Source organism: Bubalus bubalis, chromosome 3, assembly GCF_019923935.1.
Source record: "Bubalus bubalis isolate 160015118507 breed Murrah chromosome 3, NDDB_SH_1, whole genome shotgun sequence".
NCBI classification, from domain to species: Eukaryota; Metazoa; Chordata; class Mammalia; order Artiodactyla; family Bovidae; genus Bubalus; species Bubalus bubalis.
In genome coordinates, this window is record NC_059159.1 from 165,217,940 (window position 1) to 165,230,935 (window position 12,996).

At 52.8% G+C, this 12,996-nt stretch overlaps 1 protein-coding gene across 6 annotated transcripts in view; it reads left to right on the plus strand.

Annotated features, from left to right (window-relative positions):
• Positions 1-12,996, plus strand: part of COL27A1 (collagen type XXVII alpha 1 chain) — a 152,775-nt gene that overhangs the window by 64,632 nt on the left and 75,147 nt on the right. For all 6 annotated transcript variants that reach the window (XM_044940501.2, XM_025282317.3, XM_044940503.2 and 3 more), the window contains 3 exons: positions 973-1,017; positions 10,242-10,295; positions 11,007-11,051. In XM_044940501.2, the coding sequence (XP_044796436.1) occupies positions 973-1,017; positions 10,242-10,295; positions 11,007-11,051 (144 nt within the window). The remainder of the gene's footprint in view (positions 1-972; positions 1,018-10,241; positions 10,296-11,006; positions 11,052-12,996) is intronic.

A 12,996-nucleotide genomic window follows, 5' to 3' on the forward strand; every position in this document is an offset into this window, starting at 1 on the left:
TCCCGGAAGTGTCCTTGGGGAGGGGCAGGGATGACTCTGTACTTATGGTCCAGAGGAGTAGGAAGAGGTCCTGATGACTGGTCCCAGCTCTGCTGCATAATCGAGTGGCCTTGAACAAGTCCCTTCGCTTTCCCGAGTCTCAGATCCTTTGCTTTAAAGCCAAGGCTACCCCTCACTTCCTCTTCCTCTTCTCAGTGGCTGTAATAATGATGTCCCATCTGATTGCACAGATGAAGGAAGACAACCCCCTGGAGGATGTTGGTGATTCATAATCACCATTTCTAGAGCCTATTTTTATTCCCACTTATGCATTTTTAATTTGATCCAATCCCCTCTACCTGTCTTTTCTGGTGCAAGCAACTGAAGGGCCATTTTTAGAGATCTGGAAAACAAACTTTGCCCACACATGGCTGTGTCTCCCAACTCCCAGGCGAGAGCTCCCAGCCTCTCAGAGGCCCTGGGGGGTGGACCCTGAGAGCCTCTTTCTGCTGGGGGAATCGGGGATTCGCTCAAGGCCCCCAGTATCTTCTGGCTGAGAAATGGAGGGAGGCCGGCCAGGTAGGTCTTGGCGTGGTGTCCTCACCCCCTTGTTATTTCCTCGTCCTTGACCTTGGGACAGTTGCCTGACCTTGGAGCCTAAGTTTTGCCATCTGTAAGGTGAGGATGCAATGAGATCTTGTGGGCCAGGCATCCTGCCCATCTTATTGTCACAGTGAGGATTCTGCCCATTCTCACACCTGCCGCTGGAAGGTGCTGGATTAGAAATCCAACCTCCCCACTTTACAGATGTGGGAAGCTGATGATGAAGGAGGAAGTTCTCATCCAAACTCCAGGCCAGGCTCAGAAGAGTCAGGAACAAAAAGTGTTCAGCTCTGAACGATTCTACCAGGGGCTCACATGGAGGATGGGGTGGAGGGCGTGGCCTGGAGGGACACAGAGCAAGTAACCACCTTGGTCTCTCTTTCTTTGCAGGGAGAACTGGGCCTGCCAGGGCCCACAGGAGTCCCCGGCCTCATTGTAAGTACACAGATGCCTGGGGAGGAGAATGGCCAGGAGGGAGAGTGTGGGGAACGAGCCATAAGTCCTGCTGAAAAGGCTCCTCCTCATCTCCTCCCTGGAGGAGCTGGAAAAGCAGGACAGAGCACTTGGGGCAGGGCCTAAGGGAGGAAAGCCATGCTGTGTGGCCTCAGGTGGATCACCAACCTTCTCTGAGCCCCTTTCTTCATTACTCAAGTGGGGGAGGGTTTGGAGCATGAGACGGCCATGCACTTTGACACCTGCTGCCTGTCCGCTGCTCTGCAGCAAGGTCTGGGCAGGTGGTAGTGTGCCCATCCAACAGATGAGGTGCTTCAGGTCCAGACAAAGGAAGTGACTAGCAGAGGAGCTGAGGCTCTGGACCACCCTGGACAATCTTCTCCATCCTTTTCAGAACACTGACTTTGGAGCCAGACCACGTGAGGTCAAGTCCCAGTTCTGCCATAGCCAGGCTGTGTGACCTGGGTCAAGTCACTTACCCTTCCTGAGCCTTAGTTCTTCATCTGTAAAATGGGTATGATAGTAGACTCCTCTTGGGAGGGCTGTGAGAATTAAATGAGGCATTCTTGTACTATCTTTGGTACAAGGTCTAGCACTTAGTAAATCTGCAGTTAGTGGAAAATATTGCTTTTATTTTAAAATGCTATTTCTTGTTACTATCTCTTGATGTGCCCGGGACTGAGAGAGGCCTGTACCAGGGAGGCGGAAAGCAATCTGACTTCTGACTCCATCCACGTTGGGGTAGCTTTGTGGAGTGGTGCTATCAACCAAAACCGGGCTCCCCGATAGACCTCCGGAGGGTGAGCCCTGACCTTGGGCCCAGGCCCGAGGGCCAGTGACAGGCCTGAGTCTAGGAAATAAGTCTAGGAGCTTCCCTAAGGGTCTGATGGCCCTGTCTTCTGTTCTTTGGGATATATCTTGTGGGGTTTGAGTCTCATACAAGAAGACTGTTGCGGGGTGACAAATGGGCTGCCAGCTTTGGCTACTCCAGCCACTGTGCAGAGACATTCTATCGAGAGGGAGGCTGGTGAAGGCCCTGGAGAATTGGGGAGCCCCATTGTTCAGGGAAGATCAGTCCTGGGAAGAAGGCCCAGAGGCTCCCATGGGCAATGTGCTCCTGCTCAAGTAGGTGAGAGCAGAGCCAGGGCAGGGTGAGGAGTGGAGGTCCGATCAACCTGTGTACAGATCCTGGCCTCACTTCCTCTGGGCTCTGTGGTCTTCAGTTACAGGCTCACTTCCCGAGCCTCAGGGATCCACTCTGTCAGATGGGATCTTTATGCTCACTCTTGTTAGGACCACATATATACCCAGACCAGTCTAGAGCCAGGTTACCTGGGTTCAAATCCTAGCTCCATCACTCTTTTAATTGCAATTCTGAGCATATTTTCTAAGCCTCCTGTGCCTCAATTTCTTCATCTTTAAAATGGGAATAATATCAGTACCTAACTTGGGAGAGTACTGTGAGGATTCAGGGAAACTAGTATATATAAATTGCCTAGTACTGATGCTGAGAAAGATTGAAGGCAGGAGGAGAAGGGGACAACAGAGGATGAGACGGTTGGATGGCATCACCAACTCAGTGGACTTGAGTTTGAGGAAAGTCCTGGAGATGGTGACGGTCAGGGAAGCCTGGCATGCTGCTGTCCATGGGCTCACAAGGAGTCAGACACAACTTAGCAACTGGACAACAGCAAGAAGTACTCAAGTAAGCACTCAAGAAGCACTAGTAATAATAATAACAAATTTAGTAATAATCATAATAATGATTTTATTACTACTACTTGTTAATAAATAGTTAAATAATTACTGTTAATAAGTAGTGATTCAGTAGTAGTAGTAGTGTTTTATATACTAGGGCTTCCCTGGTGGCTCAGCCAGTAAAGAATCTGCCTGCAATGCAGGAAACCCAGATTCAGTCCCTGGGTTGGGAAGATCCCTTGGAGAAGGGAATGGCAACCCACTCCAGTATTCTTACCTGAAGAATTCCATGGACAGAGGAGCCTGGTGGACTACAGTCCATAGAGTCACAAAGAGTCGAACACGACTGAGCCACTAAGCACAGCACACAACAGCAGCCATTTAGAATGCTGCATTGAGAAAGATTTCAAAGTCACATTAGACATCATCGGGAGATAGTGCTGCGATTGACTGGTGATGTCTGCCTTGGCTTGGGATTAGGAAGTGTCCACATGCGAGGCGTACACTTGTCACCCCTGATGTCCTTTGTGGAGCACCTTCTTTGGCACAAGGCACTGACCTGAATGCTTTGGAAAAAGAAATTTCTGCAATGAGTATTAGGGAACCTGAGTTTATGAGGATCTCAGAAGTCTTCTGGTCCAACCCTCTCGAAGCTCAGCAGGACTCCCTTCTGGAGGATTTTGGTCATATGAACATTACGCTCCAACTTGAACACCCTGGTGTTAGAAGCTCCCTCCCTTGAAAGTCCATCCACTTTCACAGAGCTCTCATTGTGCAGGGTTTTCCTGTGTTTTGAGTCCAACTCATCTCCCTGTCCCTGGGAGAGGCTGTTCAAGATGTAAAGATGGTTGCATCTGTTATTCCTAAGGCTGCTTCTTCAGGCTATATGATCCCCGTCCCCAAAGCTTTTCTGCAGGGATGTTTACATATCTTGGCTGTCATTCTTGGCACACGGTCCTATTTGTCATTGTTGGCGTCCACTGGGTTGGATCCTGAGAGGGGCGAGAGTATTGCTTGGCCGAACACACACGGATTCTAGAAACCGTGCCATTACAGCCCTTGGCCTTCCTGACTCTTTAAAAGCTCTTCTCACCGATGCTCCCCTTTGCTCTCCACAATCAGGGCTGCCAGATAAAATAGAAGAGGCCCAGTGAAATTTGAATTTCAGATACATTATTTAAAACACATTTACACTATAATGTCATTCCTTTGGTTGATTGTTTATCTGACATGCACATTTTAACCAGGCATCCTGTATTTTTATTCACTCAATCTGGCAACCCTGTGCTCAGTATGGTTTAGGAAAATCCCACTGGACAGATGGGAAGAGTGAGGCCCTAGGTCAAGGTCACACCTGAGGCAAGAGAAGATGGAGGCATGATCAGAGGCCATGCCTCCCAACTCTTAGCTCAGGGCACTTCTCTTTCCACCCTTTCCTGAGGGCCCTGAGCTGGGGCTGAGCCCTGGGTGTCCCTGCATTTCTCAGGCCCTGTGATCTTCATGTTGCTCCTTTCCAAAGAACTGAGTCCACCCCACCCTCCGTCCTCCCCACCTGGCCTCATGTCTTTCTTTGGCCACTTTCAGTCCTGCTGCCCCTGTTTTTAAACTCCCTCTGGTGCCAAGGTGACATTGCTTTCCCCTTGTGCCTGGCAGGGAGGGTGGGTCTAGACCTGCACCCACCAAGTCACCATCAGCCTCCAAGCCAGTACCCTGTCCCACCCAAGGCACCCACTCCTGACCTGGATTTTTGGGGACAGCAGCTTCTGTGTCTGGGGAAAAAAAAATTGCCTCCCCAAAGAGTTGGAGAGGAAAAGGAATTTTCTAACCAGGAGCTAAAGGGAAGAGGGATTGTGAGTCACCTACAGTTTCCAGAGGATGTGGGTTTCTAGCTGAGCAAATGGGAATTCCATGTACTGACAATCATGTTCATGGAGATCCACATTTATTCAATGCCTTCGGTCTAGTCAGCTGCAGCAATCTGCATGCAGACCGAAACTGAAACGTCCCCTGTGCCCTGGGTCCTTGCAGACGGAAGGAAGGAGAGAGGACAGATGAACATGTGCAGAGCTTGTCTGCTCTGCTTGTGCTTGACACGCATTAGGCTGGGGCCTTGAGATGCATGAGGCAGGCAGACAGCAGTCTGTTCACCCTGGTGGGAAGGTTGGGGCCCGAGGTCTCCAGCGGGGAGCTTGCCACTCAGCCCTGTGCCACCCTGGTCCCAAAAGCCACTGGGTGGCCCCCTGCAGTCTCAGAGGTGAGTCAGTCTTGAAGCAGCCCCCTTTGAGTAATTGAATCCCTTTGGCTGGCCCTTAAGCAAAGTGTGCCTGATTCCAGAGTCTGCTCAACAAAGAAGATTTCTGTCTTTTGTATTCAGAGTGACACAAAGGGAATCTTGCCTTTTCCATTTAATGAGACCCAAAGAATATGTAATCTGGCCGAATCCCAGCGTGTGGGATATAGTGGACAAGCCCACCCTGTCCTGTCACCAAATGATCCCCTGACTTTGTTTCTTTGTCTATGAAACAAGGTCAGGAACCCCGCTAGCTGACATCTACCAAACCCTCGCATGCCGGGCCCTGTGCTAGGTATTTAATTATCACAGAAACCCTCTGAGTGAAAAGTGGGATTACCATTGTACAGTTAAGGAAACTGAGGCTCAGAGAGGCTGACGCACTGGCCCAAGGTCACACAGCCTTGAAGCTGTCTGTTTCACAGCTCACCCCCTTAACCACTGCACCACCCTTCTAGCTCTGCATGACTTCTGGGGTGAATGGAGACAGCAGGTGTATGAGAATGTGAGCTGGACTGTGCCAGGGACTCTTCTGGGTGAGAGAGGGTGCTTATGAAGACCACATAGGAGCCAGGGCTGGCCACCTGGGTCCCCATCCCCAAGCACCTGACCTCCTACTGGAGTTTCAAGGAGGCCTTGTTGCCTTCAAAAGGCGGTTCCAGGGAAGGTTTTTCCCTGGAGGGTTTGGAAAGGAGTGAGTGGGCTTCTTTTTCACCCACTGATTTAGCCCCTTTTAGTGGGCGCTTCCTCTAGGGCACCGGGCAGGCAGTGGCCACATAGGCACTCATGTCAATGGTCATTGGTGTAGAATAGGCCATGAGTTAAAGCCTCGTCAGGCTCGGACATGATGGCAGGAGCCTGACCTGGCCTGTGGGCTCAGGGAGGTGATGCTCGTGCTGAGGACAATGAACAGTGTGAGCTCAGGGCGGAGCTCTCGGTGTAGGAAGCAGTGGCCAGGGATGCCCAGCAGCAGAGGAACAACAGGGAGGAAGGCTGTGCCAGCATCCGTGAGGGTGGGCACTGGGAGCCCCCCAGGTGTTCTTTCAGGGGTTCCTGGCAAGCCCCAGCCTGGACACCTGCTGACCTGTTGGGCAGGGGAGTAGGACTCTCACCTGTTTTTGAATCTCAAGCCTGCCCTCACGTCTTATCACTCATGAATGAGAGCAATAAGGACAGGCATGTTTGGGTCCTTCATTGGAGTAAGTCGGGTCAGTCCCAGGCCTGTGAGCATGGACTGCAGGACCCGATGGACACGCAGACCTGTTCTGGTCCTGCCTGTGTCCCCTACCTGTTGCTTGGTCTTGGGGAACTTGCTTCACCTTACCCTGAGCCTCAGTTTTCTCATCTGTGACGTGGCACTGACGATGGTGGTGACCTCATGGGACAACTGTGAGCAGCTGGGGAGCGTCTGAACAGATTTGATGAGGGTGGAAACTGTCTGGTGTGGCGTCTGGCCCTCAGGAGCTCTTTCAGTGGTCGTGGATGTGGCTGGTTGGTTGCATTCTTGGTGGGAGTCTGTAAAGTGAGGGGTGAAGTGTGTTGAGCAGGATCTGGGAGGTCTGGCAGACGGGGAAACAGGTTCCAGATTACGGGCATGACTCACTGTGCTTTCTTGGGGGCCCCGACTTTGTGTGTCACTTGGCCAAGCTGCCCACGACAGTGCTGAGCACAAAGCAGGCTGGTATCTGTGGGCTATACTGGAGGGGGGCGGAATGCAGCCTGGGGTTTTCTCTCTTCTCCCCCAAATGCTTTTCTAGTCCAACGTGGGGTCCTACCCACGTGAAGAAGACCTGTCCTCAGCAAGCAGCCACCTTCCTCCCATGTGCCCTGCAGCCAGAGCCCCTTTTCCTTGGGTTCTTGGAGGGGAAGCGCACACTGGCCCTGGCCCCCAACCAGACACAGACCCCTTGGGAGAGGGGCGGTGCGTGCATGTGGGGTGCCTACATGCGTCAGTCAGGCTTGTACTGAATCCAGCCTCCATGCAACAAGCTGCCATCGGGTCTGGATTGGGGAAGAGGAAGCGTATGTTCCCAGAGCTGCTGGCTGGTCCTCTCTGTTCAAGACCCCAGCCCCCATTGGAGCCTCTGCATCAGCAAGACCTTGTCTGTGTGTGCACCACCGCGAGGAACTCTGGGTGGCCACCCTTTGCTCTCTTCCTCCAGGAAAAGCGGGGTGGTGGGGAGGGACCAGCCAAAGCGTCCAAAGAGCTGAAATGCTCTTCTCTGAGCTTTGGCCACTTGATGCAAAGGACTGACTCATTGGAAAAGACCCTGATGCTGGGAAAGATTGAAGACTGGGGGAGAAGGAAACGACAGAGGATGAGATGATTGGATGACATCACCCACTCAGTGGACATGAGTTTGAGTGAACTCCAGGAGTTGGTGATGGACAGGGAGGCCTGGCGTGCTGCGGTTCATGGGGTCGCAAAGAGTCGGACATGACTGAGCGACTGAACTGAACCTAACTGAGGAGCTGGCTATCCTTACCTCCAGCCTCTGTCCAGGCCGCAATCCTGGCTTCTTCTCGCCCAAGATTACTTCAGAATTGCTTAGAAACTCTGGGGACAGACTACCCAATGTGAATCCCAGCTCTGCTGAGCTCTGTGACTTGTTCAAGCCCTCACCTCTCAGAGCCTCAGTTTCCTCATCTGTAAAATGGAGAGATCAGGCAGATCATGAAGCAAACGATCGTACCGTCAGGAGCAGTAACAGAGCTGAGGTGTGGGAAGTGCGCAGCGTGGAGCCTCCCCGAGTGTCATCTGTGTTGCTATGATCACCCATTAAACTGAGCGCTCCCTTCTTAATAAGATTACTTGATGGGAACTGAAAGCAGAACTCCTTGGCAAAGGCTCAGCGAGGTTTGGTTTCACCCAGTCAGGTGGGTTCAGGAGGGTGGTGTGGGAGGTGGGGTGCGGTGAGAATCAGCGTTGCCTCAGCTAGGCTAGCTGTGGTCTCTGAGCTCTGCGTGTTTCCCTCCATCTCTGCCCTTCCTTCCACAGGAGTCAGCAGGAATGTGATGTCCCATTCTATGCCAGCCTCCCTCCGAGCCAGCTCCAGGCAGCTCCCACAGGAGCCGGTTCTTGAGCCTGGCCACCTGGGGCAGGCTGCATTCCTTCAGTGCTTCGGAGTGCTTGCCAGCGGCTTCCATGGAGCCTGGCTCAGGGAATGGGAAACCAAGGCCCAGAGAGGTCAAGCACACTGATGGAGCTCACACAGCAGCCGGACAGTCACAGAGGAGGGAAAAGGGAGCTAAGAGAGTATTTCAGGGGCTCCCTCTCCCTGGGCGAAGGCTTAATTTGATGGCTGTGGCTGAGGGCAGCACTAGTAGGGCAGGGCAGGAAGTGAGGAGCCTTCAGGAAAGAGGGTGCACCCCTCACTCTAGACCAGGGTTTCTCACCTCAACACTGTTGACACTTGAACCAGATAATTATTGGTTTTTCAGTTCAGTTCAGTTCAGTCACTCAGTCATGTCCGACTCTTTGCGACCCCACGGACTGCAGCACGCCAGGCCTCCCTGTCCATCACCAACTCCTGGAGTTCACCCAAACTCATGTCCATTGAGTCGGTGATGCCATCCAACCAAGTCATCCTCTGTCGTCCCCTTCTCCTCCTGCCTTCAATCTTTCCCAGCATCAGGGTCTTTTCAAATGAGTCAGTACTTGCATTATGTGGCCAAAGTATTGGAGTTTCAGCTTCAGCATCAGTCCTTCCAATGAACACCCAGGATTGATCTCCTTTAGGATGGACTGGTTGGATCTCCTTGCAGTCCAAGGGGCTCTCAAGAGTCTTCTCCAACACCACAATTCAAAAGCATCAATTCTTCAGTGCTCAGCTTTCTTCACAGTCCAACTCTCACATCCATACATGACTACTGGAAAAACCATAGCCTTGACTAGATGGACCTTTGTTAGCAAAGTAATGTCTCTGCTTTTGAATATGCCGTCTAGGTTGGTCATGACTGTATTGTTTTTTCATATTCGTTTATTTACTTGGCTGTGCTGGGGCTTGGTTGCCGCCTGTGAACTCTTAGTTGCGGTGTGTGAGATCTAGTTCCCTGACCAGGGATCAAATTGGGAGCACACAGTCTTAGCCACTGGACCACCGAAGTCCCCCAAGCCAGGTAACCCTTTGTTGTGGGGCCTCCATCCCTGAGATGCCGGTAGCACCTCTTCAGTTGTAACTGCCAAAAATGCCTCCAGACTGTGCCAAGTACTTTATCCATGTAAGTCAATTGCTTCTCCAAACTCCGGGAGGTACAGAGTATTAGTCCCTGTTGGAGATGAAGAAACTGAGGCATGGAGAGGTTCAGTTCTGAAATCTCACAATGAGTGAGTGAGCCTCGGAGGAGAGATGGGACCGAGTGGTCCGGCCTTGATATGCGCTGACCGCCTCCCAGCCTTTCCCCAGCCCTCAGCGAATGTGACTCTCCAGGGTGAACGAACTCCGTGCCCTGCTCCCACCTTGAACAGGCTGATCTGATGTGACGCTGGGTCTCCAACCTGTGGTCCAGGACTTACCCGCTGATCTTAGTGTCCTACGGGGTCCGTTTGTAACTCTGGTGTCTGTGATTGACAACCTCACTCCTTCCTTGCTGCTGTCCCAAGGAGAGGGCCCAGCCTCTGGAAGCAGAAATTCCTGCCCCTCACTAAGCTAGAGGAGTCGAAGCCTCTGTGTGTGCTTATTTTGCCCTTTCAGCAGCTCTCGGAGGGGAGGGTTCATCATCTGCATTTTATAAATCAGGAGGCTGAGGACCACAGAAGCCCAATGAAATGCCCTGAATCCCTTAGCTCAGCAGTCCCCAACCTCTCCGGCACCAGGGACTGGGTTTCCTGGAAGAATTTTTCCACGGACCGGGGAGGCGGGATGGTTTGGGGATGATTCAAGCACGTTACATGTATTGTGCACTTTATCCCTATTATTACTGTATCAGCTCCACCTCGGATCATCAGGCATTAAATCCTGGAGGTTGGGAACCCCTGCCTTAGCTGGTAGGGGATATGAAGAATCCAACGTGAGGTGAAAAGAGGTAGTGGGAGGGGCACCAATCAAGAAACGAGCTTGGGAGAGGACCTCTGTGAAATTAATTCCAGTATTTCAGTGGAGGCGAACACGCCTAATTACAAGATCAACCCAGGGACAGGGGGTTTGCATCCTTGGAAATCTTCCCAGGCCAGCCTCCTGTGAGCCTCTCTCATTGCGTCTTCTCTTTCTCTTCCCAGGGCGACATGGGAACATTGGGTCCGATTGGCTACCCAGGACCCAAGGGCATGAAGGTAAACAGAAACTGTTCTTTACTCTGAGTCTCATCCCAGCCAGTGCCCCCTGACTCATTTCAGCTTAGAAGGAAGGGTACCCTGACACAATGCTGGGGGACTGTACTCAGAGGGGTGCTGGGGTGGAACGTGGCAGATCAGAGGTTCAGTGCTTCTCAGTCCTGAGAGCCAAACATTGTGTGCATGTCATTTATGCCAGACATCTTTATTGGACAGCAGTCCCCCAGCTGAGCATGAGTCAGACATGATTCTGGACCTCAGGGCACTGAAAGTCCAGTGCAGAACATCACCAGGGGGACAGAAACTATAACGGCAAGCCAGTGAGCTCAGGACATCCCTGAGTGGGATGGGTGTGCAGGTGAAAGGTGGGCTTATGCTGCCAGGGCCACGTTCCAGGGATGATTCCATTTGGCTAACAAGCGTGTGACACAGCTCATGAAGGCCGTCTCCCCCCATCAGCGCCCTTCTCCCCTGGATGTGTCCAGAGCTCTGTGATTCACAAGTCAGCCGCCCCTTCTTACGGTCCTACACGCCACACCATCGCCCTCTGGGCCGGGGCTCATTGCCCCCTTTTACAGATGAGAAAACTGAGCCTTGGGCTGGAGCAGCCAGCACAGGGTCTTGCAGCAAGCCAATGGGTTTACGCCAGGGCTCCTGACTCCTGGGGCTTTTACCCTCCGTCACAGCTGAACCCTGGCCTCTGTCTTGCAGGGACTGATGGGAAACGTGGGGGAACCCGGACTGAAAGGTGATAAGGTGATCTGAATACTCCCTTATTGCACTGTGTTTTATCTGCATGCGAATTCCCTCTGCCTCGGCACTGCTGCTGGTTTCTCGCCAGGTCCACTCACCTGCACTTTTTCTGCCTCCCCTCTGGCCCTCCCTAAATCTGTGCTCCCCAACTTCTTCCCTGTAACTCTGGGTGGGATTCAGGCAGACAGTTCTGGAAGCATGCGGATCTTGGCAGACAGAATGGGGGCCTGGGGCTGTTGAAACTTGGGTTGGGGGTGAGTTAAGGCAGGTCTCCGAATTTGGGGAGCAAAGCTGAGGCTAGCGTCCAGGCTTGAGGTCAAAGCCACAGGATACAGAGGGTGGGGATGGAGAGATGGGAGAAGTGGAGCTGAGATGCTGAGCCCCAGGGCAGGGGCGATGGCATAGGAGGAAACAAATCCACATACACTGTCAAGATTGGAATTGGGAGCCCAATCCCAGGGTCTGAAAATGCAACAGAAAAGCCAGGACGGGCCTGGGCCCCTGACCGCGTTCCTCCTAGCTGCGCCGGGGGTGGCACCCTTGCCCTGTGTCTTCCACAGTTCCACTGCCGAGCCAACCCTGGGCCAAACCAGAGCTGGAGTTGGGTAGGTGGGACCCCGGGGCCCAGAAAGGAGCAGCACCTGGCCTGGGCCCTGCAGCATCCGAATGAAGAGACTCAGTGGGTAGGGGCCGTGCTCCTGTGCTTGGCTCTGTGGCTTTCTTCCTGCCCTCCACTGCAGCCTCTTGACAAACCAGGCCCCCCAGAGGGAGTGTGGGAGAGCTTCTGGGCAGCATCCAAGTTTCCGTAAGCCTGAGCAGATAAGAGCTGCTCACCTGCTCTGGGGCCACGCTCCCTGCACCTGTCTTCAGATGACTCTGCTCCTCCTAAGTTCGAGGAACAGAAGCAGGGACCAACACTGGTCCCCCTGTAAGTGTTCTACAGGGCTTAGCTCGCCCATCCTCCACCCCTCTACGAGATGGGAAGCTTGCTGAGCACGCACAGCTGGTATGTAGCATCAGGATTTGAACCCGGCACCTGCCAGCAGAGACCTCCACCCTGAAGCAGGACTGAGGTCAGAAGGGCAGAATCGATGAAGTCCTTAAGAGGTCACCTCCTCCAGTGCCTACATGTCACAACTGGAGAAACAAACCCAAAGAGGAGAAGAGGTTCTTCAAAGGAAACTCAGTGATCTGTAGGAGCCAGCCCAGAGCCTGGACTCTTAGAAAAACTAGAGCTGCTGGGCTGCAATGAGCATCCCGGGTTGTCCTACCCACCCCCACCCCTGGTGCCCAGCCGGGTGGTGCTCACCCCAGTCCTGTGTCTGTCTCCACCTCTCCCGTCTCCTCCCTCATGCCCAAGCCTCCAGCTGCCCCTCTCTCCACCCCCCGCCCACCCCCGCCCCCCCCACTCAGCTTTGCCCTCTGGCTCTGCCCTGCTGGTTGCTAAGCCCCCTCTTCCACAGCCCGCCCTCTGGAGATGTAGGGGCTTTCTGTTGGAGGCGGGGGCTTCCCCACAGCTACCTGTTTACCCCGTGGTTTGAGTCATCAGCACTCTGGAAATGTTGAAGTCATGGACAAGGTGAAAGGAAGTGGGGGGAAAACAGGAGTGTAGTCAGGGAGCTTTTTATAGGCCCTTTGCAGAGCTGGCCTCCAGCTCACTGTTTCTTCAGGAACATGGAAATAAACGTGTTATATAGAACTCAGCTGGCTTGCTGACTGGTGCTGCCTGGGACATCGAGAGATGTAAAAGCCCTGGAAAAAAAAGGGGGGGAGGAAATTATTTTCCTGCTCACAGATCTCAACAAAATCAAGTAAGTCTTTAGAGTTGAAAAAAAAAAAAGAAAAGAAAAAGAAATCTCTTTTCTGCTTCTTTGGCTAGAATAGGGTCATAATATTTTGGGGAGCAGTGTTCTTATCAGCACCTCCTCACTCCACCCCGCCTTCTGGC